Source organism: Scyliorhinus canicula, chromosome 1, assembly GCF_902713615.1.
Source record: "Scyliorhinus canicula chromosome 1, sScyCan1.1, whole genome shotgun sequence".
In the NCBI taxonomy this organism is placed as follows: Eukaryota; Metazoa; Chordata; class Chondrichthyes; order Carcharhiniformes; family Scyliorhinidae; genus Scyliorhinus; species Scyliorhinus canicula.
The window spans coordinates 194,162,460-194,190,408 of NC_052146.1; the positions used below are offsets into that span (position 1 = coordinate 194,162,460).

The 27,949-nt window shown below is 46.5% G+C and overlaps 2 protein-coding genes across 17 annotated transcripts in view; one reads left to right on the forward strand and one right to left on the reverse strand.

Moving 5' to 3' along the window:
* Positions 1 to 20,909, forward strand: part of esr1 (estrogen receptor 1) — a 447,574-nt gene extending 426,665 nt beyond the window's left edge. Inside the window, exon 9 of the mRNA XM_038805682.1 lies at positions 20,844 to 20,909. Within this exon, the coding sequence (XP_038661610.1) occupies positions 20,844 to 20,855 (12 nt within the window). The 3' untranslated portion in view covers positions 20,856 to 20,909. The remainder of the gene's footprint in view (positions 1 to 20,843) is intronic.
* syne1b (spectrin repeat containing, nuclear envelope 1b) overlaps positions 1 to 27,949 on the reverse strand; it is a 667,652-nt gene that overhangs the window by 5,981 nt on the left and 633,722 nt on the right. For 15 of the 16 annotated variants that reach the window (XM_038805568.1, XM_038805603.1, XM_038805543.1 and 12 more), the window contains 6 exons: positions 23,971 to 24,182; positions 21,975 to 22,175; positions 21,053 to 21,181; positions 14,948 to 15,160; positions 7,837 to 7,929; positions 5,289 to 5,347 (listed from right to left, as the gene is read on the reverse strand). In XM_038805568.1, the coding sequence (XP_038661496.1) occupies positions 5,289 to 5,347; positions 7,837 to 7,929; positions 14,948 to 15,160; positions 21,053 to 21,181; positions 21,975 to 22,175; positions 23,971 to 24,182 (907 nt within the window). The remainder of the gene's footprint in view (positions 1 to 5,288; positions 5,348 to 7,836; positions 7,930 to 14,947; positions 15,161 to 21,052; positions 21,182 to 21,974; positions 22,176 to 23,970; positions 24,183 to 27,949) is intronic. The other variant, XM_038805632.1, reaches the window with a different exon arrangement.

Genomic DNA, 27,949 nt, shown 5'->3' on the forward strand with positions numbered 1-27,949 from the left:
GACCCCCACAACCCAAATATGTGCAGGGTAGGTGAATTGGCCACGTTAAATTGCCCCTTAATTGGAAAAAATGAATTGAGTCCTCTAAATGTATTAAAAAAAGAACACAAAACAAAATCGATCAACCGCTCATTATCACACAAGTTCATTGCTGCCTTCCCTGCATCACAACAATGACTATCCTTGGCTGGGAAATGCTTTTAGGAGCCTTGGACTGTGAGAGGTGCCATACAAATGCATTTTCTTTCCTTTAGCTGATCCTGTTTGGTGAACCCAGAGCGACTTAAGCATCAGACGTGATCTGTTCCTCCTGCGACGGCCCCGGGGGAACCAATTGTGAAACGGAATTCAATAAAGGGACAACTTTTCCAGAACCAGAAACATGAGCATGAAAGCCCAACTGGTTCACCAATGTCCTTCAGCGAAGGAAACGCACCACATGTGACTCCAGTCCTACAGTCTTAAGAGTCCTCAGGGCTATTAGGGATGGAGTTTAAAGGGGGAATACCCAAACCCAAGTGTGTAGGTGGCATTCTCACATCCCACTGTGCACTTTTATCACTCAACTCTCCAAACCAATGCACAACTTGGAAGAGTGAGAAACAGATACTGTCCAATGTCGGCTGAGCAAACTGGATCTATTGTCACTGGAATGAGAGGTGATCTCATTGAAATTTACAATATTCTGCACCTTTGATTAGGTGGAGGCTGAAAGATTGTTTCTGCTGGTCGGGGAATTTGAAACACGGGGGCCACAGTCTCAAGATGAGAGGCTGATCATTTAAGACTGTGAAGTGTGTGGGTGCACCACCGTTGAATATATTTAAGGGTGGAATAGGCAGAATTCTGGTCTCAGGGAATCAAAGGATATGGGGGACAGACAGGGAAGACAGTTGAAACCCAAGATCGGCCTCGATGGTATTGAATTGCAGAGCCAAATGGTCTACTCCTGCTTCCATTTCGTCTGATGTGGAGATGCCGCCGTTGGACTGGGGTGAGCACAGTAAGAAGTCTTACAACACCAGGTTAAAGTCCAACAGGTTTGTTTCAAACACTAGCTTTCGGAGCACTGCTCTTTCCTCAGGTGAATGAAGAGGTATGTTCCAGAAACATATATATATATATATGTAGACAAAGTCAAAGGTGCCAGACAATGCTTGGAATGTGAGCATTTGCAGGTAATTAAATCTTTACAGATCCAGAGATAGGGGTAACCCCAGGTTAAAGAGGTGTGAATTGACTCAAGCCAGGACAGTTGGTAGGATTTCACAAGCCCAGGCCAGATGGTGGGGGATGAATGTAATGCGACATGAATCCCAGGTCCCGGTTGAGGCCGCACTCATGTGTGCGGAACTTGGCTATAGGTTTCTGCTCAGCGATTCTGCGTTGTCGTGCGTCTATTTCTTGTGCTCTTGTGGTTTAGCTGCAGTCAGTAATAAAGAATGGAAGGACTTGACAACGGTCAAGGAGAGATGGAAGGTGAGTGGTTTGGAATGTAGAAATAAACGCGGAAGCAATGGCCTCACTTCACTGAGTAGCAGTAAGGCATTAGCCGTTTGCAATCTATGATCCTGTCATGAGGGGAGGTCTTGTGGCGCAGTGCCTGCGTCCCGCCTCTGGGCCAGAGGCTCCTCGGAGTCGATGGCCAAGGAGGCGCATTCATCAGGACACACAAATCCATCTAACACAGGCCAATAGCTGGCAGCAAAAGTGGGAGAGATTCCTGGTCAGCCATTTAATGGAAAGAACATTGGAGCCTCCACCATCAATATCCATAGCTCCAGACTGCAGCATGCATGGAAAAAGTGGATGTTGCCACAACTTGGATTTCGAATGAACTGCAACACACCACCACTATGATACCATGAAACGGGCTGGAGGGGCTGAATGGCCTACACTCACTTTTGGAACAGGAGTAGCCATCCAGCCAGTTCCTGCATTCAGTTAGATCCTGGCTCACCTTTATCTAGGCATTACCTTGCTTTAACATATTGTTATCGCAGGTGTTTTGATTTTGCATTCTAACTTATGAATTTTTAAGAGGTGGTTGACCCGAGAACCTTCACAATGCAGGATTGTATTAATAGAATGTCCTGCCTCCTTCTAACCTGATTCCCTGTGGCTCATTCAGATTCCAGGAGTACAATTACTGATCTTCTGCAGGCTTGCACCAATGATTGGCTGCAGACATACAGGTGAATAATTCTGCTTAACACTTGATTGCTGCTATAGTGAGCAATCTTTAGCACCCGAGGCCTGCATCAGTGCTCCAGGACTTCAACTACAGATGTGGCGTCTCTCCCAGTCATTCTAAAAGCCCATTACAGCCCTGAAAAGTCATGGCACATTAAACAGCATCACAGTGTTCCTTTGCTGAAATCCTATTACACATTAGCTCAGGCTGTCTGAGAATGCCAATAATGGGACTTAATGAAATACAACAGGTGGAACAGGAACAAGCAGTACCTCATCACACACTAACAGGTTGTTTTATTAAAATTAAACATTTAAACCAAATACAGCTCCACCACAGTTAAGAGAATGTTCCTCTATGCCTCTGCAGCAGTGCTCTTTTGACCCGCGTCACCTTTTACATGAAACCCAAGTTTATTTTGGGGGGTTTTACTGGATACTGAAGCTAGCCAGAATTAGCAACAGCAACGCCACACCTCAAACTGTCGCGCCAGCTTTCTATCCGGTGTAGTAGGCTCGTGATGTAGACTGCAAACTCCCCACACAGGGTGACACATGCTGTCAGAGGACAATGCTGGGCTTGGCAAAGGTTGGTCACTTTGTTTCGGGCTGGGCTGAAGTCCCCTCGACTTGTGTCTGAACCGTTTGAAATTTCTTTATCTTAAAGGTTCTCTGTGCCTGTAAGTACCTAACCAAAACGTTCACAATTGGCGGGCGGGGAGGGGAGGGGAGGGGAGGGGAGGGGGGGGGGGGGGGGGGGGGGGGTGTTCAGAGGCCCAGGCCAATGCTCTGGGAGCGTGAGTTCAAATCCCATCATGGTAGCTGGTGAAATTTAAAATCAATTAATAAAATCTGTAATTAAAGCAAGTCTCCAGGGACAACCTTTGAGGCATGGGTCAAATGGCCCCACAAATTCAGTGGAATCTGCTACTGCTTATTACTACTTTTCTTAAAAGTAGCACAATTTAAAAGTAAGAGATTTCTTAAAAGGACCACAATTTGATTGGTTTGTTTCTTAAAACCAACAGTTTGATGGATCAGGTCCTTTTTACTGCAAAGGGCTTCACTTCTTCAAAGACAATACTCGATTGGTTTGTGATTGAAACTAATAGTTTGACTGGCCACTATCTCAAAATCGATGCAATTTGATTGGTTTGTCAGAGGACAGTATCTGCTGAGGACCGGATGAGAAAGGCCGAAGCTCCCTTTTTACAGTTACAGAAGATCAAAGATAGACTTGGTCCACAAAGGAGATTTTCACCAGGCATCCAGTTAGCTCTGCCGCCCCCCCCCCCCTTTTTTTTCCAAGGCTCACGGCTCCACATGAGTCTCAATCGCTCCCAGCCCATGAATTACTGCCCCTGCCCCAGAGTGTCTGATGTCTCCTCAGAGTCCACCCTCTTGGCAATGGGTGAGTTGCACAGCCATCTGTTTATGCAACCAGCGGAGAGAACCCTCTCTCTGTAAGAGCGAAGCTCCCAGCTGACGCCAAAATTCCCAACTGGGTGGGGTGAGGGATGGTGGCTGGTTGAAGAACAGGTCAAAAAAGAAATGGAGGTTCCCAACCACTCGCCATGAATGTATTTGAATCACAGTCCCCTCCCTTCCCCTATTGTTCAGGAATTCTCTTCCCTCTCCCCTCAACTTTAAGCATGCCACCCCTTCACTGGTGAAACTCATGCTGCAGAACCTCAGAAACAATGCTGCTTTCAACACTCATTCCAGACGGTACATGATTGTGGTTGCTTCATGCATTGTGAGATCAAACACAAAGCACTCTGATCGGAGAACAAATGCTGATAGCCTGTAAGGCTCGAGATCAAACATTTATAATAGCCAGGCACACTAACCACAAGCTGTCAGGCCTGTGTGCCTGATTTATTCCTCCATTCAATGAAAACTGATTTATATCACCGCTTGTCAAAGTAACAAATTGAATATTGTACACAGAAAAGAAACATAATAATAACAATATCTAGGCAGTAGCACACTGACCTTATAGCATTGCCACAGCTAGAATTAGCTTTTGAATGGGAGTTACGCGGCAGGTTTTAAGTGCTGTTAGGTTACTTAGAGCCAGCTGCTTTTTGCTGCTGTTGCAGTTAGAAAATGTGCTGGATCAATGCTGCTCAAAGCAGTGGAGGCTAGTACAGAGATTAGTCAATCGCAGAGCTCCCTGGCCGCACTGATGTTACACAGATTACCTCGAAGTGCTGTTAAGGGTTAGGGTGCATTCGGAAACCTCTTCGTATTTTGTGTTAGAAGTAAGAAAGTTCGGCTGGTTGGGAGCGGGGGGAGTTTCAGGGGAATGGGCAACATTTATAGGAATAAACAGAAGGGTTGGACACACAGGCCGATGAGACACAATCAGAAATGAGATAGATGGAAGGAAAGCGGGATGCAGTTGCAATTCTGCCCTCCAGTGGCTGGGTTAGGTTACAAGCGCTATCTATTATGCCAGGCAGCATGGATAGAGGCAAAGCTAATAAGGTTTCCTGTTAACCAGCAGTGAAAGCATTCAAGCAACAGAAGGTAAGTGTCTGAAGAGTATAAAAAGCACTGCGTTACTGCCAAACCTCTAAACTAGCTTCATTTAAAGTCTAGGATCAAAGAAGATGATGGAAGCTGATAAGGAAGGATATCATGTGGCAGGATGTCCAATATGAACAGCTGTCTCCCAATGTGAACATCTGGACTGTGGTTAAAACTGTGCATTATGTGTGGAATCGGGATTCCACATTACCCAATGTCCTGGAGTGATCTAAATGCCCGACTCAATTTTGTAAAAGGTAGTTTTTGGAGACCTGTTAAATGTGTTCCTCTCAAGCAATCTGGGGTCAGAGGTGTGTATATACATTTCAAATGTTATACTTTGCATGTTGAAGCAGGCCGTTCAAATCTGAGTGCAAGTGTGTTCAGAAACAGTCATGTTAACACAAATTGAATCTGAGGGAATGTGTTGTGTTCTGTAAATTCTACACAGGTCCTGCCAATCCTTCCTCCTCAGTGTTTAGCACGCTGGATGCTTTCTGGAAGTTTCCATCATCCTCTCCGAGCTCTAGAGGTAAACTGTAGAAACCAGGAGAACAAGGTACCTGCTGTGTGGGCCGCTGACAGAGGTTCCAGGCTGGGAGAGGCTACATTTGCCTCGTGGCTGTTTGGAATGAACGAAGGGGTAAAGAAAGAGAATGTTCAGTCCAGGCAAATAAAGACAAAGCTACTGGTGACAGAACACAAAAAAAGTGCAGCAAAAAATCAGATGAGGCGACTAATATCCATGACATCAAGGAATCTGGCTCTTCCTCCTGCCTTGATTGAGCTGCTGAAATGCAGTGTCTTTTTGGGTGTGTGTTTATTGATGGGCTCCACTGGGTTATTGGAAGGGGCAAGTGTGCGTACTGTAATGATCATATGTTGTTTGTTTCATTCAGCAACTGATGTGGCTTCCTTAATCCTAACTTCCCGTCTCTTCAACTCTTCCTGTTCTGAAAAGGTCAGTTTCTTACGCTGAATGATCACCGTAAAAATAACACAACGGAAACAGTCGGCATTGGGCTCCGCTTCAGTAATATCCTGATTCCATATGTACGATCTGTCCTCAAATCTCGGCTTCCTCACTCACTGACAATCACTAGAGGGCTGTGAGGCTGTGGAAAGAGGTCTCTGGCCTAAATTTCTTACATCTAATCTTATATTTTCATCCAAATTCTAGATCCTAACTACCAGAAAGTCTATCAAAGCCTGTGCTCACTCTTCACAATGTGAAACAATTCATCCCTAAATGCCTCCTCCACTGATGCTCTGTTGAGTTTTGCCCCAATGCCAGTCGCTCAGGGTTGAGTCTCGACAGTAAGCACCAGCACTATTTGACCATGCACATCAGGTTCCAGGGTCCTTGGGGACATTAAATAGGCCTCACAGAGTAATTGAGGGTAGGGGCCATGGCGACTCTTCCTCTCATTGCCCATGAGCACTAAAGTCTGTTGTGGCCTCTCCTCAGACCTGTAGCTCAGGTCAGTTAATTTAGCATGGGCAGAGGATTGTTATTTAAACTCCTATGGTCAGTGTTGTGTTGTTGGCTAGTAGCAGTCTCCAGTCTCCAGATGGGAGAAGAGTTACCAGGACAGAAATAGTGCTCCTGGGATTGTCACCGCACCGATGCTCTGGTAGTGATTACATTCCCAGTGGTTCAAACGCCCGGAAGCTAAGGCACTTGCCCCTGTGAAGACACTTTGATCCCCTCGCTCTGGACGTATCTCCAGCCACCTCCAGGTCAGTTCATTAGGATAATAGATAGAGCTTGTCCCATGCACCGTCTGACATGGGCAGGGCTAAAACCACTTTATTCCAAGATCATCAGCAACCTCCATCTGACATCAGCCCTATGCTGTCTCACACTCCGGAGATCCCAACCCTCAACCTCCCTACCTGTAAGTGGAGTGCAGAGGCCACTCTATCAGAGCCGAGGCCTGTCCTTAGAGTATGCTAGCTCGAGTATACTGGCTGTAATGTTCCCTCAACTTTGTTGTATATGGCCTGTGCTTTGGAATGCTTCGCGCCCAGGACTCTTTTTATGTAGCTCTGCAGACGCAAGGGTAACTTGTGAGCACAGCTTACAGGGAACATCAGTTAGCTGCTACCTTTCCTTCTTGATGTGTACACACCCCAAGTCTCTCCACCTCATTCGCTCCTCCTTTAAGACCCATATAAAAACCTATCTCGTTGACCAAGCTCCGGCCACTTGTCTGGGTAACTCATGTGGTTCACGGTCAACGTATGTTTGAGGCTCTTGTGAGGAGCCTTGGGGGGGGGGGGGGGGGGGGGGGGGTGGTGATGTTATACTATGCTAAATGGTGCAACGTAAATGCAAGTTGTTGTAACAATGCAGGGATCAAGTGTGCTGCCCCTAACCTTGCCCTACACACTAGCCAAGAGCAGTGAATGCCAGCAGTGATCAGGGACCAAATCTGCAGTGCGAGTGACTCTCTATATCACCAGACACACTAATCAATGAGTGGGCTGGTGGCTAGCCATTCCTATTTAGCTTAATGATGTGACATTACCACCAGGTTAAACATTGTAGTGCAAGTTATTCATAATGTAATCATGTATTTGGTTTCAGATTGGGTTACACATCTGGGAAGATGGGTCAATATTGATTGCAGAGTGGTGGGGTGGAGCATGAGAAAGTAATGCTAGGCATGAGTGTGTTGTGTGTGTTAATGGTGCAAGCCTGGGGTGTCTGAATTGTGATGGAAAGCCAGTATTCCTTTCGAGAAGCTCCCATTAGTGAATGGAGAGAAATCAATTCAAAGAACCAGGGCTGATTAACAAGACAGAAATATCGGAACAAACAATAAACATATTGCTCAGGACTCAGAAAAATCGAATTAATAAAAGAACAAACAGTCAAAAGAAACACGTAAACCAAAAGTAAAATTTACGATTTTTCTCAATTCCATGCAAGGGGTGCGGGGTGGGGAGGGAGGTAAGCAGGAGAGAGCATGAAGGGGTACAGGGCCTATACATCCTGTTCAGGGCACTCTTTGGTATGATATCATGGCACCAGCTGTCAGATGTAAGGGATAAGTACTTGTTACCACCCTACCATGTTGGTTCTACATATTGGTGGAAGTGCATTACCGGTCTGGATCGAATGGGAAAGCCCCCACTTGACACAGGACTAAGGGAGCCTGAGGAGTCCAAATCATCAGCCGAAGACCACGACACCAGGTCCTGAAAGGAAGAAGAGATTCTTGAACCAGCATGCCAAGAGACCCACCAGCGACTCAACAAGGACTTCACATATTCCGGACAGCAACAAATGCAAGTACTTGTGAACTTGCCAGACTAAAGTGAATAGCAAGGGGAAAAAACACTAACAAGAACAGCAGTAGACATCCAAAGGACTTATCGACTTATATTAAATGTTAAACCTTCCAGTCATCAAGGGTTATTTGTATTCAACATTCAACGAAATGCATTAACATTTATTTCACCTAACAAGGTCATTATGATTTTGCAAAGCTGCTTAATTGCATTCTGTACCCGTGCTCATTGTTTAATACAATTCCCATTGTAAGGAATCACGGGAAGTTGCAGTTCACGACTAGAGCACATCCTTTGCATAACTTGCTCAGTAATTATGCCATGAATGCATCGGTTTTGAGCACAACCTCATTTGTCTTCGTGTTTACTGATTCAATCTGATCTGATTCAATGGAGCTCCACCTCAAAGTCATCTGAAGTCCAATTTCTTGCCAAGATTTCCAAATGGATATCCCCAGATCTCAAGGAGCCTCTGTTTGTGTCTGTCTGTGCACAGGAACCCAGGAGAAATGGCGCAAACAGCTACTTTCATCAACTCCCCAGGTCTTGCAGAGGGAACTTTCATTCCCACGCTATAAATTGGGTGCGATAACCAAAAAGACTTTGAAGTGCTGTGGAGTGAGAGTACCTCTATGGCTTCCAATCCAGATGGAAGCTACATTTATGTTGGAGCAGAGTCAAATCCTGATTAGCAGCACACAATTACAGAGCAAATGAATCGTGACTAATAAAACACATACTGTCAGAGGACCCTGCTTAATAAACGCACACTGTTCTAGTGCCAATAGGATCTGATTGACACAACACAACGCACACACACAACGCACACACTCATACCACACGTGCAGCCATGCTCACACCATGCACATACACACATTGCATAAACACATACGTGTGTGCACATACAGGTCAGAAGTGGGAATGTTCTATGATGATTTGCCCAACGGTCAGCACCGTTCGCAACTCTGAGAAAACTGAAACTTCCATGTCCAAATGGAACAAGACCTGGATAATATCCAGGCTTCGAATGTCAATGGCAAGTAACATTTGTGCCACACAAGTGCCAGGAAATTACGATCTCCAACAAGAGAGAATGTAACCATCGCCCCATGACATTCAATAGCATTACCACTGCTGAATCCCCCACTATCATAATCCTGTGGTTTCCATTGACCAGAAACTGAACTGGACCTGCTGTATAAATACTTTGGCTACAAGAACAGGTTAGAGGCTTGCGACTCAGCTCCTAATTTCGCAAAGACTGTCCACCATCTATAAGGCACAAGTCAGGAGTGTGATGGAAGACTCTCCACTTGCCTGGATGAGTGCAGTTCCAACAACACTCAAGAACTCGACACCATCCAAGACAAAGTAGTCCGCTTGATTGAAACCCCATCCACAAATATTAACTTCTTACACCACCGCACACAATAGCAGCCACGTGTACCATCTACAAGATGGACTGCAGGAATTCACGCAGGCTACTTGCATAGCGCCTTTTAAATCGCGCGTGTTCAATTCCCGTACCAGCTTTTCACAGTAACTTCATACTTGTGACAATAAAAGGTTAGTATTATTATCCATGGCCACTACCATCTAGAAGGATAGCAGATACATGGGAACATCACCACCTGGAAGTTCGCCACCCGTCCACTCACCACCTTGACTTTGAAATATCTCACACTCCTTCACTGTCACTGGGTCAAAACCCTGGAACTCCTTCCCTAACTCTGGGTGTACCTACACCTCAGAGACTGCATCATGGGAGACTGATAGCGAAGGTAAGAGCCCAGAGGATTCAAGGAAATTAGGCAAATTGGATCCAGAATTGGTTGATTGGCAGGAAGCAGAGGGTGATGTTCATGGGATGTTTTTCCTGACTGGAAGCATGTGTCCAGTGGGATCAGTATTGGGACCCTTGCCGTTTGTGATTTATATAAACGAGTTAGACCTGAATGTAGGAGGGTTGATCAGTAAATTTGCGGATGATGTGAAAATTGGTGAGGTGGTAAATAGTAAGAATAGCCTTGGATTACATGAGGATATAGTCAGGTTGGTCAGATGAACTGATCAGTGACAAATGGAATTCAAACTTTTAAGTGTGAGGTAATTGACTTGGGCAGGACAAACAAGGCAAGGGAATACATGATAAACAGCAGGACCCTGAGAAGCACCGAGGATTGGCGTGCATGTACACCGGTCCCTTAAGGTAGCAGGGAAAGTAAATATTGTGGTTAATGATGCATATGGTGTACTATAAAAAAGTAATGAAACCGGATGGACCACCCGGCATCGAACCAGGCGCCAGAAACGACAATGGCAAACCCAACACTGTCGACTCTGCAAAGTCCTCCTTACTAACATCTAGGGGCCTGTGTCATAGTTGGGAGAGCTTTCTCACAGACTAGTTAAGCAACAGCCTGACTCACTGTCATACTCACAGAATCATACCTTATAGACAATGTCCAAGACACCACTATCACCATTCCTGGGTATGTCCTGTCTCATCGGCAGGATAGACCCAGCAGAGGTGGCGGCACAGTGGTATACAGTCGGGAGGGAATTGCCCTGGGAGTCCTCAACATCAACTCTGGACCCCATGAAGTCTCATGGCTTCAGGTTAAACATGGGCAAGGAAACCTCCTGCTGGTTACCATGTACCGGCCATGATAAGCTGATGAATCAGTACTCCTCCATGTTGAACATCACTTAGAGGAAACACTGAGGGAGGCAAGGGTGCAAAACATGCTCTGGGTGGGGGACTTCAATGTCCATCACCAAGAGTAATTCGGTAGTACCACCACACACCTAGCTGGCCGGGTCCTAAAGGACATAACTGCTAGACTGGGACTGCAGCAGGTGTTGAGGGAGCCAACAAGAGGGAAAAACATACTTGACCTCCTCCTCACCAATCTGCCTGCTGCAGATGCATCTGTCCATGACAGTATTGGTAGACGTGACCACCGAACATCCTTGTGGAGACAAAGTGAGGCATATGGTGTACTATAAAAAAGTAATGAAACCGGATGGACTTCAAATTGAGAATACTCTCCATCGTGTTGTGTGGCACTGCCATTGTGCTAAATGGGCTAGACTTTGAAGAGATCTAGGAACATGGGCATCCATGAGGTGCTATAGGCCATCAGCAGAATTGTATTCAACAACAATCTGCAACCTCATGGCCCAGCATATCTCCCACTCTACCATTACCACCAAGCCAGGGGATCAACCCTAGTTCAATAAAGAGTGCAGGAGAACACGGCAGGAGCAACATCAGGCACCCCGAAAAATGAGGTGTCAACCCGGTGAAGCTACAACACAGGACTACTTGTGTGCCAAACAGCATAAGCAGCAAGTAACATACAGAGGTAAGCAATTCCACAATGAATGCATCAGAATGCCAGATGAATGCCAGAACCTGCCACACCGTTAGCCAAGCTGTCCAGTACAGCTGCAACACTGGCATCTACCCAGCAATGTGGAACATTTCGCAGGTGTGTCCGTACACAAGAAATAGGACAAATGCAACCCAGCCAATTACCGCCCTATCAGTCTACTCTTCATCATTCGGGGCAGCAGGGTAGCATGGTGGTTAGCATAAATGCTTCACAGCTCCAGGGTCCCAGGTTCGATTCCCGGCTGGGTCACTGTCTGTGTGGATTCTGCACGTCCTCCCCCTGTGTGCGTGGGTTTCCTCCGGGTGCTCCGGTTTCCTCCCACAGTCCAAAGATGTGCGGGTTAGGTGGATTGGCCATGCTAAATTTCCCGTAGTGTCCTAATAAATGTAAGGTTAAGGGGGGGGTTGTTGGGTTACGGGTATAGGGTGGATACGTGGGTTTGAGGAGGGTGATCATGGCTCGGCACAACATTGAGGGCCGAAGGGCCTGTTCTGTGCTGTACTGTTCTATGTACTTCTCTATCTAAGCTCTGCAGTCCTGCCACATCCAGACGTGAATGGTGGTGGACAATTAAACAACTCACTGGCGGAGGAGGCTCCAAATATATCCCTATCCTCAATGATGGAAGAGTCCAGCACATATATGTGCAAAAGACAAGGCTGAGGCATTCGCAACAATCTTCAGCCAGAAGTGCCAAGTAGATGATCTCGGTCTCCTCCGGAGGTCCCCAGCATCACAGATGTCAGTCTTCAGCCAATGCGATTCACTCCACCTGAAATCAAGAAATGGCTGAAGGCATTGAATACTGCAGACTATGGGCTATGACAGTAATCCGGCAATAGTACTGAAGATTTGTGCTCCAGAACTTGCCGCACCGCTAGCCAAGCTGTCCAGTACAGCTGCAATACTGGCATCTACCCAGCAATGTGGAACATTTCCCAGGTGTGTCCTGTACACAAGAAACAGGACAAATGCAACCCAGCCAATTACCGCCCTATCAGTCTACTCTCCATCATTAGCAAAGTGATGGAAGGAATCATCAATTGTGCTACCAAGCGGCACTTACTCAACAATAACCTGCTCACGGATGCTCAATTTGGGTTCCACCAGGGTCACTCAGCTCCTGACCTCATTACAGCCTTGGTTCAAACAGGGACAAAAGAACTGAATGCCAGAGGTGAGGTGAGAGTGCCTGACCTTGACATCAAAGCAGCATTTGATCAAGTGGGGCATCAAGGAGCCCTAGATAAACTGGAGTCAATGGGAATCAGGGGGAAAACTCTCTGCTGGTTGGGGAATTATTGAACGGAGAATCCCTCCTGAAGGACCTGCGATTGGGATTTTCAGCATCTAGAATAAAAGGTTTCCCCCAGTTAAACAGAACAATCTTCTCTAGCCACAGCTCAGCCCCGAAATATCCCAGAGAGGATTGGACGGAGCGAGGGGAAATGGGAGAAAATACTCCCCATTCCCTGCTCCTTCAGAATATGCTCCCAACCATTCCCATCCCCCTGCATTACAAAACGACAAATCACACTGGGATTTTCTAAATGATAATAATCGCTTATTCATAGAATTTTGTTCATAGAATTTACAGTGCAGAAGGAGGCCATTCGGCCCATCGAGTCTGCACCGGCTCTTGGAAAGAGCACCCTACCCAAGGTCAACACCTCCACCCTATCCCCATAACCCAGTAACCCCACCCAACACTAAGGGTAATTTTGGACACTAAGGGCAATTTATCATGGCCAATCCACCTAACCTGCACATCTTTGGACTGTGGGAGGAAACCGGAGCACCCGGAGGAAACCCACGCACACACGGGAGGATGTGCAGACTCCGCACAGACAGTGACCCAAGCCGGAATCGAACCTGGGACCCTGGAGCTGTGAAGTGATTGTGCTATCCACAATCACTCACATCCTGACCCCCAAAGCCTGTCCATCATCTACAAGGCACAAGTCAGGAGTGTAATGGAATACTCTCCATTACTTGCCTGGATGAGTGCAGCTCCAACAACACTCAAGGAACTCAACACTATCCAGGACAAAGCAGCCGCTTGATTGCTCCCCCTTCCACAAACATTCAAACCCTCCACCGACGAACAGTGGCAGCCGTGTGTACCATCTACAAGATGCACTGCAGTAACTCACCAAGATTCCTTAGACAGCACCTTCCAAACCCACAACCACTACATCTAGAAGGATTAGACCAGCAGATTGGAAGCCATAGATTGGAAGCAGATACCTGGGAATCCCACCACCGGGAAGTTCCCCTCCAAGTCACGTACCACCCTGACTTGGAAATATATCACCGTTCCTTCACTGTCACTGGGACAAAATCCTGGAACTCCCTCCCTAACCGCATATTGGGTGTGCCTACACCTCAAGGACATAACTCACCACTACCTTCTGAAGGGCAACTCGGGATGGGCAATAAATGCAGGCCTAACCAGCGACGCTCACATCCCATAAATTAATTTTTAAAGACTTGCCTTTATTAGCCGGGCCTAAAGTTTAAGAGCAGGGAGGTTATACTGGAGCCACAGCTAAAGTATTGTGTGCAGTTCTGGAATACAAATTATAGGAGGGATGTGATTGCACTGGGAAGGGTGCAGAGGAGATTTACCAGGATGTTGCCTGGACTGGAGAGTTTTAGCTATAAAGAGAGATTGGACAGACTGGGGTTGTTTTCCTTCTAGCAGAGGAGACTAAGGGGGAACATGATAGTGATGTATAAAGTTATGAAGGGCATAGATAGAGTAGACAGGAAGAAATATTTCCCCTTGAGGGAGGAGCAATGACCAGGAGGCATAGATTTAAGATAAGGACAGGAGGTTTAGAGGGGATGTGAGGGAAACCTTTTTTTACCCAGTGGGTGGTAGAAGCCTGGAACTCAATGCCTGAAAGGGTGGTGAAGGCGGAGACCGTCATGACATTTAAGACGTATTTAGATGTGCACTTGTGATGCCAAAGCATAAGGCAATGGGCCAAGTGCTGGAAAATGGGATTAGAATAGTTAGGTGGTTGTTTTTCACCTGTGCAGATGCAAAGGAACTTTTCTGTGATGTAGACCTCTCTGACTCTATGCTCACTGCCACTTTCTGAAGGGCAACTAGCGATGGGCAATAAATGTTTGCCTAGCCAGCGACACTCACATCCTGTAAATGAATTTAAAAACCACCACACACACATGATGCATGCCATACACACATTGTGTCAATGGATCCTGATTAACACAACATGCACAATTCACAATTACATATGAATAGACACCAACAAACACTGCACACAAACTTATAATGCACATCTTCCCTTAAAATAGGAACATTGTCGTAAAGAAACAAGACATCAGAAGATGTACATCACTGTGTATCGTCTCACAAATGATACAAACACAAAGCACTTTGCCATCTCAACCCAGGTGAAGATTAGCCAGACAGTTTCATGAAGCCGGTGTTGCCCTCACTTGTGTTGAATTAGGCATGCACAAATTTTATATGTTGTGGATTGATTCCATTGACGTACCGCTTGACTGCCGCACATGTCCAAGAGTCTCTCCAACTCCTTTAGGTCTTGGGTGACCTCTTTCAGAAGAAGCTTGAGGCGGTTGCCAATGACATGAACCTTCTCCTTCGCTTCGAGACAATCCCTGCCCTCCGCATTTACCAGCAGTTGGCTGGACATGTCCTGTAGCGATGCTACCTTCAGCTGAGACTCCAACAGCTCCCGTCTGATTTGCTAAATCAAAGTACAAAATAACAGATTGGAATTATAACGCCAACATTATGGGGTACACTGCATAATCTTCCTGATGATCAATTATTTCACGATTATCGAACACCAGGAATCAAACAACGAGACGTACACATATCAGCTATTTAGAATCCACTTACTTCGGTCAGTGGTGGCACTTTTGATTCCAAGTCAGAGATCGCAGTGTCAGAGATTTCTGCACACAATCCAGGCTGACATTCCCAGAACAGTCCTGAGGGACAGCTGCACTGCAAAGGTGTAATTTTTTGGATCGGATATTGAACTGAGGCCCCCATCTGCCCTCTTCGGGGCACTGTTTCAAATAATAGGGGTTCCGTTTCCCAGTGTCGTGGGCCAACATTTATCCCTCCATCAACACATCAGAAAAGCGGATTTTATTTCAATGTTGCTTGTGGGATCTGGCTGTGCACAAATGAGCTCTCATGTTCCCCTACGTATGACAGTGACGACATATGACAGTCCTTAAATGACCGTAAAGTGCTTTGTGTCATGCTGTAATCATAAAGTTCGTCCCAATGAATGCTGGTCTTGCTTTCTTTTAAAAGCTGGTGGGGGGGGGGGGGGGGGGGGGGTGTCAAACTTGAACTCAGGGCTCATGCCAGAGGATCTCATACCTAGGGTTTTTCCGATATCAACAGCTTTGTGCACTGACCTCAATGAGTCGGCAGCCAATAACCAAATCAACATTTCCCGAAGAACTTGATGGCAGTTCTGGAGCGGTTTGGGATTGGACCAAGATTTGTGGACTGGGTAAAGCTACTATATAAGGAGGCGAGGGCCAGTGTCTGCACAAACAATATCAGCTCGAGATACTTTTCTCTCCACCGTGGGACTAGGCAGGGATGTCCTATGTCCCCCCTGCTGTTTGCACTCGCGATTGAGCCGTTGGCCATCGCATTAAGAAGTTTGGGGGTATAGAAAGGGATAGTGCGGGGGGGGATAGAGCATAGGGTGTCCTTATATGCCGATGACTTGCTGTTATACGTGTCAGACCCGAGTGTGTCAATAGGGGGAATATTGGAGCTGGTTTGGGTGTTTGGCTCTTTCTCGGGGTACAAATTAAATCTGGACAAGAGGAGTATTTTGTGGTGTCTCGGCCAAGGGTGGGGGTAGGGGTGGGGGGGGGGGGGGGGGGGGGGCTGCCATTCCGTAGGGTAGTGACACACTTTAGGTATCTGGGGGTGCAGGTTGCCCGGGAGTGGGGGAGGTTTCGCAGGTACAACATCACTTGTTTGGTGGGGAGAGTGAAAGCCGATCTGGCAAGGTGGGATGGTCTCCCTCTGTCACTGGCGGGTCGGGTACAGGCGGTTAAAATGAATGTGTTGCTGTGATGTCTGTTGATTTTCCAGCCAAAGGCATTTTTCAGAGATTGAAGGAATGATTACCTCGTTCATATGGGGAGGGAAGGTGGCCAGAGTGAGGAAGGTGCTGCTACAGAGGGGAAGGCAGGCAGGGGGTTTGGGTCTCCCGAACCTGATGTATTACTACTGGGCGGCGAATGTGGAGAATGTACGGAGTTGGGTCAGAGGGGTTGATTCCCAGTGGGTCAGAATGGAGGAGAGTTTGTGCAGGGGGTCGGGATTGAAGGCGCTAGCAACAGCGCCGCTCCCGATAGCCTCGGGGAAATACTCAGGGAATCCGGTAATAATAGCTTCATTGAGAATTTGGAGGCAGTTTCGCCAACACTTCGGGTTGGGGACAGGGCCAAGGGAAATGCCGATTCGGGGAAATCACAGATTTGAGCCAGGGAGGTGGGACGGAAATTTTCAGGAATGGGAACCTCTCCACCCTGTGACCAGGCGTGGCGGGGGGACCTCTTGAGAAGGTTAAGTTTGACCTGAGGGGAAGGATGGAAGGATTCTACAATTCATGGGCGTTATTCATTATGCACTTTCAAGAACTGGATAACATCGGACATTAGTTGGTGGTGGGGGGGGGGGGGGGGGGGCTGCATGTGTTAATGGTGACTATGGGTGATTCCTGATTCTTATCTGCCATTTGTTTATGATAACATGCGGGCTGCTGTTTGGGGGTTGGTGGGAGGATGCGATTGTTGTTATTGATATGAGGATTGACATTATATTCGTTACTGATTATTGTTTATTGTTGGTGGGTGCAAATTTGGGAGAAAATGTGAAAAAGGAGGAGAATAAAAATATTTTTTTAAAAACAAAACATTTCCTTAGGAGGCAGAGTTAAAAATGCATTGAGTTGGGTGGCACAGTGGTTAGCACTGCTGCCTACAGCGCTGAGGACCCAGGTTCAATTTTGGCCCCAGGTCATTATCTGTGTGGAGTTTGCACATTCTCCCCATGTCTACGTGGGTTTCACTCCCACAACCCAAAGATGTGTAGAGTAGGTGGATTGGCCATGCTAAATTGCTCCTTAATTCGTAAACAAAAATGATTGGGTCCTCTAAATTAATTTTTTTAAAGTACATTAAGTTGAAAAACAAAGGAAATATATTGATGCCTTACAAAGTGTGTGAAGACCAGTATATTATGACTCACTGCTCATTACAGTACAGAGCAGACAACATGATTAGAAACGGTCGGTGAATCCGGATAGTGGAAGTTGTTTGCAGAGAATCATCGACCCATAATGGGGACATTAATAGACAGAGTGTGTGTTTGTGTTGCAGAGGCGGGGGGGGAGCTAGGACAGCATGTGGCCGAGTATATCTCTATTCTAATGTTACACTTGGAACATAAATCAGGAAGGTGCAGATTAGATACTAACTAATATATGTATATATTTATGTGTATATATATTTCAGTAACATCAAAATAGCCAAAAATGCTTCAAAACCAAGTGATAGGTTTGCACTCCTCTGATTGTACATCAATATGACAGCCAATTTGGGAACGGTAAGATCCCACAAACAGAAAGGAGGTCAAATACAATCTATTAGTGTTGCTTGAGGGATCAATGTTGGCCTGACACCAGGAGGAACTTACTGATGCTTCTTTGAAACTGTGCCGTGCAATCTCTTATGTCCATTTTAAGAGGGCCAACAAAGGTATTGGTTTAATGTCTCTTCCGAAAGGTGGCAGCTTCAATAGTGCATTACTCCCTCAGTATTGCACTGGAACATTAGTTATAGTTAATGACTAAATATACATTTCGTTAAAAAAACGTTTTATTCAGGCATTTATGATTTGACTAAATATACATTTAATGATCAAAAATGCTATCTGGCTTTCACGTAATTTAATTACCAACGAGTACCAATTATTAAAGAGTAGCACACCCAAATTACTTCACAGTGCAATTGAAATGGTAGGAGGTCAAAGTGATAAAATTGATGGATTGGACTGACGTAGATGCAACGTCTATAGTTCTGGCAGGAAGTAGGTGAGAGACATTGAAAAGCAGCCACTTTGTTGATTGTGGGAGTAAAACTGACTCACCCATAACTCAAAACAACAATCCTGATTTATTGTGTCAGCACCCGTTTGAGAGTCTGAATGCAGTGAAATGGATGTTAACCCACCACAGTGGAACAGCACCACCACTCCCCCGCCACCCAATTCTCTCCTCACTGTTTCACCCTTCCACTCTCTATCACTCCCCTAACTTCCCCTTCATACCAACCACCTTCCCAGCACAACCATGCCTCTCCTGCACCTCCTCCCTCCCCTACGCCACCCCCTCCTTCCATCCTCCTCCCCATCCATCACCCTTTCACTTCCCCTCCCTCTGACCCTCCACCCCCCTTCATCGCTACCCTTGGAATTAGAGAGAGACAAAGAGCGAAGCAGACCCAGAGTGAGAAGGAAGGATAAAGAAAGGGAAACAGAGGGAGGAAGCGCTGAATAGAGAGCTTAAACAGCATACAACAGACAGAGGGCGGGATCTACTGGCTGTTCACGTCAGCGGGATATTCCGAGCCCACCGACGGCGCACAGGTTTCCCGGTGACAAGGGGTGCAGTCAATAGGAAATACACTGACAATGGCGGACCCAGAAATTCCTGCTGACAGGCCGCCTCCTCTGCCGAAAAACACATGGTGGGCTGCACAGTAAATCCCGTCCAGAAACTGCACATGTCAGTGAGAAATTGCCCAAAAAAGTGAGAAAGTGCTCCAGTGAGAGGATTCTCTCTGCCTCACAGTCTCTGTATTCAGTTCCTCACGCAGGGAGACACAGTGCCATCTAGTGTGCAGATGAGGAAGATCGCAGTGAAATTTGAATTTAAAAAAAGGGCTCTGCCAATGGCTCGGTGACGTGGTTCCAGGTTCGACCCTGTTTTCGTGTTGGGTTAGCTGGCTGGAGCACTGCATGTGGCCACAGTTCCCCAGGGTTAGAGAGAAGGCAGTGGGGAGAGCAGGAAAGTGTTCATCTGGGGTCTCACTCCTGATCGCTATGGCCTGGGGGGGGGGGGGGGGGGGGACTGCTGAGAATGCGGATATATGAGGCAATAATTGAGATTGGCTGTGTTACATGAGAAGTGATTTTTCAAAACAGATTAAGCTATCAATATAAACACAGAAAATTCTGCATAAACTCAGCAAGATTGGCTGTGAAGAGAGAAAGAGAGTTAATGAGCGTGATTCATCTAAATGGGGCCAAAGTCTCATAGCGAGCAAGTTTAGCCGCGTGTTTCCTGGCGCACATAGCGGGAAGAAACACATGACTATAAAATGCTACTCGCATGAAATAAGGGTCCTCGGCAGGGAACGCGCAGCCGAGGCCCATAGCCCCGTTTTCTACAAGTGGCTCCACTCGCCGGAATTCCTCAGTATGGTGAGAGATCGGGATGCCATTGTTAACACCCCGGCATGACACCTGCGCCCCTCCCAATCCACAACGCAACCCCCCACCCTCCCCCGGCCCCCAACAGTCCTGCAAGGCACCCTGGCCCAATTACCAGCACACACAAAAATGCCAGCCTGGCAGTGCCAGGATGCCTATATGGCACCAGTAGTGCCAGGGCACCACCCTGCCCGAAAGATATTCATCTTGGGGCCTCCAATTCCCTGGATGACCTCCACGAGTGCCGTTCTGTCTGGTCCCCATTTGTGGAGACCAGTACTGAACGGCACTTGCCCGAGATCCCCAGGCGAAGGTGATAGATCCCAACACCTTGGGTACCTCAAAAAGCCGCATATTAAAGTGAGACTAGCTGTCTCGCTCTAATATGCAGATTTGCTAAAAAGTGATCCCGGCCACAATGGGCAGGGTTTACATCACAACGTCTTGCGAGATCGCGTTAGAACTCAAAAGGCATTGCAGGCCGGGTAGATCCCGGGAGCGGGGTCTCCCGGCTTCTATCGGACGTACTGCACTGCGGTCAGATGCTTTTTAGGTGCAGCATTGCCGTTGGATCACGCTCAATGTTTCGAATCCATATGACTCTTCTTCAGAACTAAACCGCAGAGATGTAACAAATTATATAGTTGGAGAGGGGAGCGATGGAGGTGGGGCAGAATAGAAGGTCAGAGATAGGTCAGAGTTAAGGAGAGATTGACAATGATGTCATGGACAAGAAAAGGGAGTGTCAATGGTGACATTAAGGACTCAAGAGATTGCTAATAGTGGCATAAAGGGAAGGTGGCCAGCATCCACAGTATTCAGATATCAACAATGGGTAAGGTCTAATGTTGGGCGTGAATGGGGTATCTGATGGTGTTCTATGTGTGTTTCAGGTTTGTTGCTGAGGATCAACCCTTACTTGAAGGAGAAATTGGGGCCACATTTTAGGGAACTTTTGCATTATGCTCTATCCCTCCACCCTGAACATCATCTACCCTCCTTGGTCACCTCCCCAGTGATACCGGACACAATTGAGTAAAATCGATCCATCGCATGTGACAGAAATAAATAGTGGAGATCGAGATTCCAATGTAGCTCTCACCATCAATGTCTTGTGATGGTCCTGCAACGTGTCCGAATCCAGATTGGGGTCGATGGGGAGAATTTCGTTCCTCCTTCTGTCTATATTCTCCAGCCAGAGCAGTAGGCCGTGGCTCATCTCGTGGAAATCCTGCAGACACAGGAAAAGGAAAAGCCAACCTCAAGATGGGTTACAATGGATCCGCCAATTCCAACAATCGGGAAGTTCACATGGAAGGAATGCCAGTGACCTGCTTCTCAAGGCATCGGCCTCAGCTCAGTGCTAATGCACCCGAATCAGAGAGTTTATGGCCATGCTCTACATACTTGAGCACATCATCAACGCTGATACTCCCAGTACAGTGTTGAGAGAGTGCAGCACTGTCAGAGGTGCCATTTTTCAGCAGGATGTTAAAACCAGGTCCCGTCAGTCCTCTGAGGCAAATACAAAAAAATAATCTACTGCACTGTATCCTAGAGTCCTGACAAACATTATTTCCTCAACCAACAGTAATGATACAGGTTATCTGATCATTTATTGTTGTGTCTGTGGGCTTTACTGTGCAGAAACTGAGTGCTGTATTTCCCTACATTGCGACAGTGACTACACTTCAAAGCTATTACATTGGCTGCAGAGCGCTCTGGGGCATCCTGTGGTCATGACAATTGTTACAGAAAGGCAAAGTTGTTTCTTTCCTTTATTACTCAAGTGCGTAACACAAGGGATTAATGAGCTACGTCCATTCAGAGCTCACGCAGCACTTTTTTGACAATTAGGACTGAAGCAAGTATGGTGAACTCCTTGGGATCTGTACATTGGATCTGTTGGGTTAAACAAAACTGTTTGATGCTCCTAACGGTCACACACCTTCTTTTGGTCCAGAAAAGAAGACGTACAACTTTGCTAGAAAGCTCTATGAGGGAGGCCCCACGGCATTACTCACGTGGCATTGCATGAGGGCATCCTGGAGAGCGCAACGCCAATTCCCCAACAGGCTACCAACTCGGTCCCACCGCTTGTTCATCTGACTCAAGCGATCCCGGAGCTCCAGCACATCACCCGTGTCCGACTGGGTGAACTCGGTGCTGCACAGGTTTATGGACAGGATGATGGCTTTGCGGTGGTCGACTGCCTTTTGCAGCTCCTGGAAGAAACACAATGAAACAACCTGAAAGTGGCCACGCCCATCTCCAGAACAGGCGACTGTGCCATTCGCCAGTCTGCGGAATGAATGGGGGATGGAAGCATTCCATAGTCTAAATTCTGGGAATAAAATATACAGCTATTTAATCTTAAACATTTAACATCTGCACACATCTCCTCTGTCACCATTCACCATCGATATGTCAACATTTATAATGGAATCTGCCTAAGCAAACTTGTCACATTGTAATTACCACCCTCCGACCAGAATTGCTGCTGAATGTTTCAGTTTTGTGTTCCCCAGTTCCTCTCGTTCTCTGCTTCCCAAATATCAGACTCTCCTTGAAACGAATCCCTTTGTCCAGAGCTTTTGGCTCCCCCGCTCCACCCTCCCCCCCCCCCCCTTTGGCTCAGCATCCATTTTCTTTTCATCTACATCTCTGTGAAGAACCCTGGGTCTTTTTTGTACATTACCTGCTTTATAAATGCAATTTATAATTGTTTGAATTTAACATGACAGAAATGGCCAATGTAAACGGGTTACTCCGTAGTCACACCTTCCTTCCATTGGGAGCAGCATCTCTGTTTTGCCTCTCCCAGCAACTCCAATCCTTAAGCCAATCCAAATTGCATGGAAATACGATTCACCTCACTCCAGGAAAAGTGTTGCAAACCCCCTCATGGTAAATTACAATCCAACTGATTGACTAACTACTGAATGATTCTTTGGAGCTGATTAGTCAAAAGGGGTCTCAAGCGTGCTCTAATCAATAATCTCATCATACAAGTCGATGTGGAGCTTCATATTGATACAAATGTAATATTCAATGGCATCTAAAATATTAATTATTGTGTTGGTTGGACTATTGGATGCACTCATCATTTTCTGGATAGTGGTCTTTGAAAATTGCATTCCACTCATTAGAACTGATCTGTGGCTATGCCAATTTAAAGCTAAAAACAAAAATGATAGCTGGACTACAGGGGTTATATGAAAAATTTTCCTTTTATAAATAAATTTAGAGTACCCAATTATTTTTTTCCCATTAAGAGCAATTTAACGTGGCCAATCCACCTAAGTTGCACATCTTTGGGTTGTGGGAGTGAAACCCACGCAGACACGGGGAGAATGTGCAAACGCAGACAGTGACCCAGGGCTGGGATCGAACCCGGGTTCTCAATGCACTCCAAAAGGCGACAATACCACCTCCTAACCTGAGCTCTCACATTCTGATGGGGATTCAGAGTACACGGACCTGCTGACTTTCACAGCCAAATTCCTGATATGTGGGGTGTGCGCCGAGTTACGCAGAGTCGATTGTGGAACAAAGGGAGTGGGGGATGTGCAAGAGGCCAGAATTGGAAGAGGTCTTGGAGGGCTGGGAGATGTTGCCACAGCTAGGGTAGTATGAGATCGGGATGGGGGGGGGGGGGGGGGGGGGGGGGGGCGGAATTGAACAGCATGAGGAGCTTTTTAAAACAATATCCAGGAATTGCTGGAAGAGGAACCATTACAGGTCAGCGAGCACTGGGATGATGGGTCGAATGGGACATGTGTGAGTTGGTATAGAGTCCGCACAGTTATGATTGAATTGAAGCTTGTGGAGGCTGCAAAGTGGGAGATTGGCTATGAGAGTATCGGAGTAGTTGAATCCAGGAGGAGGAGGGTTTTATCAGCAGATGAACTGAGGTGAGGGCAGAGACTGACGCTATTAAGGAAGTGGAGGATGAAGGCAGTCTTGGTGGTAGCGGGAATTGATAGGTCTCTAGCCCATGAGGAGAAAGCTGGCACATACTTTGAGCTTTTTAATGCGCAGTTCTATGGTCTGGATGTCTGTGCTGGTCTCCAGCCTGTCGAGATGCTCCAGCTCTTCCTCAGTCTCACTCAGCCACTCCCAGATGCTGTCCAAGTCGGAGTTGAACTGCTGCCATTGCTGAAGGTTCTGTTTCATCCTCAGCTCCTTGTTGAGAGCCTGGGCTTGGATCAGCTCCCAGCGTTCGATCACACCTGTAGAGGGAACAAGTCAGCTCTGTAACAAGTCAGCTCAGGTCTGCCGGCTCACCAATTCTGATCAACCATCGATACATCTGCAGGATTAGTTCAAATTATACAAACGTGCACCTTTGTAACGGAACTTTGAACTCCTCCCCATATGCCATATTAGTATTAGTGAATAGAAACAATGTACAGGGGTAAGGGGAAATGGCAGGGCACTTGTTTGAAGAGCCTGTGCAGACATGATGAATCAAATGCCCAATTCTGTGCTGTAAAATTGTACAATTCTGTGAAGCATTCAGCCTCATATAGGACCAAGTATCCTATAGGTTTTATTATCATACATAGAGTTTCAATAAATACCAGGCAGATGATCTGGCAGCATCTATTTCAGTTTCATCCCAGTAACTATCATTGTAATTGATGTTAATGGTACGTTAATTCTATTGCTCAGATACACAAGGCGGCCATTGTTTCTATTTAGAGCACATATAAAGAGAGAATGCTGGGACACTGGGATGATAGGTAGGAGACAGATGTATGTAATACCGCATTCTGTCCCCTGTGGCTGCGTGGGTTTCACCCCAAAGATGTGCAGGTTAGGTGGAATTGGCCACGCTAAATTGCCCCTTCATTGGAAAAAAATAATAATAATTGGGTATTCTAAATTTATTTTTAAAAATACGGCATTCTGTAAATAAATGAACACTCAATAAAAGAGTGTAACACCCAATTTCATATTTCACCGCCTGGCTTGGATCATCAATTGACTATAGACAGAGTAACGGTACATGGACTGGCATGGAAGAGTGAGTGTGAGACTCACCCATTATTGGAATTTCAGGCCCTGAGTTTTTTTGAAGCCAGGGGCTTGTCTACAGATCACTGCCCACTCCAAACAGGTGTTGAATAGTAGGAAGTGAGGGTGGTTCAGAACCTGCTGACACTGAACAGGTAACCTGGTTAAACCCGGTGTAGAATCTGCCCGAGTTATATTCCAGTGATTCCAATATGGTATAAAATGGATGGATGTGTTTTACACCGGGTGGGGTCACATTAATTACCTCAAGGACCAGCATTAGTGCCGCCTGCCCATTCAAACATAAATCTCCCTGCTCAAATTCCTGGGTGACCCAAATTCCAGTGGTTTGAGGATCCACCCTCTGACAGCTGTTGCATACAGATGTGCTTTCACCACCATGTGTTTTCTCGCACACTCACTCAATAGGACGTACAAGATGTAGCCTAAACGTCCGATGTTGAACTTGCTCCTTTTTACAATCCAGTTCTGATCTAACAGCGAATTGTCAAAGGAAGAAGGAATGGCCGACCTGAGGGAGTGGTCGGCGATCCGAAACCTGCCGAGTGTTCCCAGAGTTCTCCCTTTTTATTTTGGATTTCCAGCGACTGCATTCATTTTGTAGGAAAATATTTACTGCTTCATTCTCAAACAGCACAGCCATACAGGCACAGACCAGGAAGGATATATGCAGCCTATCCAACTCAGCCCTGTTACTGGGGCAACTGTGGCCATTTTGGAGCATTAGAACACAAAGGGAGTTCAGGCCAATTACATTCTGGTGTACTGAATATTCAATCAGAACCACTCGCTGCCCCACCTCCAACAGATAGGTGATAGAGTGCGATAAATTGGGTGCGAGGAGGTTTGTGTCCAGCATAAATGCTGGCATAGACTAGCTGCGCCGAATAACCTGTTTCTGTGCTTAACTTGAATGTTATGGCGGAATAACAGAATGCTACAGTGCAGAAGAGGCCCTTCGGCCCATCGAGTATGCACCAATGCATGAAAGGCCCTGACCTGCCCACCTAATGCCACTTGCCAGAACTTGGCCCATAGCCTTGAGTGTTATGGCGTGCCAAGTACTCATCCAGGTACCTTTTAAAGGTTGTGAGGCATCCCGCCTCCACCACCCTCCCAGGCAGCACATTCCACACTGTCACCAGTCTCTGGGTAAAAACACTTTTCCTCAAATCCCCCCTAAACCTTCCACACCTCACTTTGAACTTGTGCCCCTAGTAACTGACCCTTCAACTAAGGGTGACAGCTGCTCCCTATCCACCCTGTCCATGCCCCTCATAATATTGTACACCTCAATCAGGTCACACCTCATTCTTCTCTGCTCCAGTGTAAACAACCCAAGTCTTTCCAACCTCTCTTTATAACTTAAATGTTCCATCCCAGGCAACATCTGGGTGAATCTGCTCTGCACCCCGTCCAATGCAATCAGATCCTCCCTATAATGTGGCGACCAGAATTGCACACAGTACTCCAGCTGTGGCCTCACCAAAGTTCTACACAGCTCCATCATGACCTCCCTGCTTTTGTGATCTATGCCCCGATTGATAAAGGCAAGTGTCCTATGTATCTTTTTCACCACCCTATTAACTTGTCCTTCTGCCTTCAGAGATCCATGGACAAACACGCCAAGATCCCTTTATTCTTTGGAATTTTCCAGTGTCAGACCTTTCATAGTATACTTGCTTGTTAAATTACTCCTTCCAAAGTGTACCACCTCACATTTTTCAGGATTAAATTCCATCTGCCACTTATCTGCCGATTTGACCACCCCGCCTATATCTTCCTGTAACCTAAGACACTCAACCGCACTGTTAAGTACCCGGCCAATCTTTATGTCATCCGCAATCTTAATGATAATACCCCCACATAGTCATCTATGTCACTTATATAAACGGCAAACAAAAACAATTTGAGCCCTACCACGGATCCCTGTGGTACGTCACTGGTCACTGGCTTCCAGACACTAATGCAGCCCTCTGTCTCCTACTGCTAAGCCAATTATGGATCCACCTTATCAAATCACCTTGTGTACCATGTGCATTTGCCTTCACAACAAGTCTCCCATGTCAGACCTTGTCAAAGGTTTTGCTGAAATCCACGTAAACTACATCAATATCTATACACTTGGTTACATGCTCAAAACATTTAATCATATTTGTTAGGCATGACCTCCCTCTGACAAAGCCATGCTGACAATCCCTGATCAAATCTTGCCTCTCCAAGTGGAGATAGATTCTCTCCTTCAGAATCTTCTCCAGTAGTTTCCCAACCACTGATGTGAGACTCACTGGCCTGTAGTTCCCTGGCTTGTTTTAAGTAGTGGGACCACGTTAGCAGTCCTACAGTCCTCTGGTACCTCCCCCGTGGCCAGACAGGAATTAAAAATTTGGGTCAGAGCCCCTGCAATCTGCCTCCTCGCCTCCCACAGCATCATGGGGTACAATTCATCCGGACTTGTAGATTTGTCCACTTCTAAGCCCACCAATACATCCAATACCTTGTCACTCCCTGTGACAATTTGGTCAAGAACCTCACAGTCTCTCTCCCCGAGTTCCATAACTACTCCTCATTCTCTTGGGTGAAGACAGATGTGAACTATTCGTTCAACACCCTACCAATGTCCTCTGGCTCCACCCACAGATGTCCCCCTTGATCCTTAATGGGGCCTACTCTTTCCCTGGTTATCCCCTTCCCATTCATATACTTATAGAATATCTTGGGATTTTCCCTACTTTTACCAGCCAGAGCTTTCTCATATCCCCTCGTTGCTCTCTGAATTGATTTCTTAAGCTCCATCCTGCACTTTCTGTACTCCACTAATGTTTCTGCAGACCTGCTCCCCTTGTACTTGTTAAAAGCCTCTCTTTTCCTTCTCATCATATCCTTAATGACCCTGTTCATCCATAGATCTCTGGGTTTGTTAGACCTTCCTATTACACTAGAGAGAATATATTGGGCC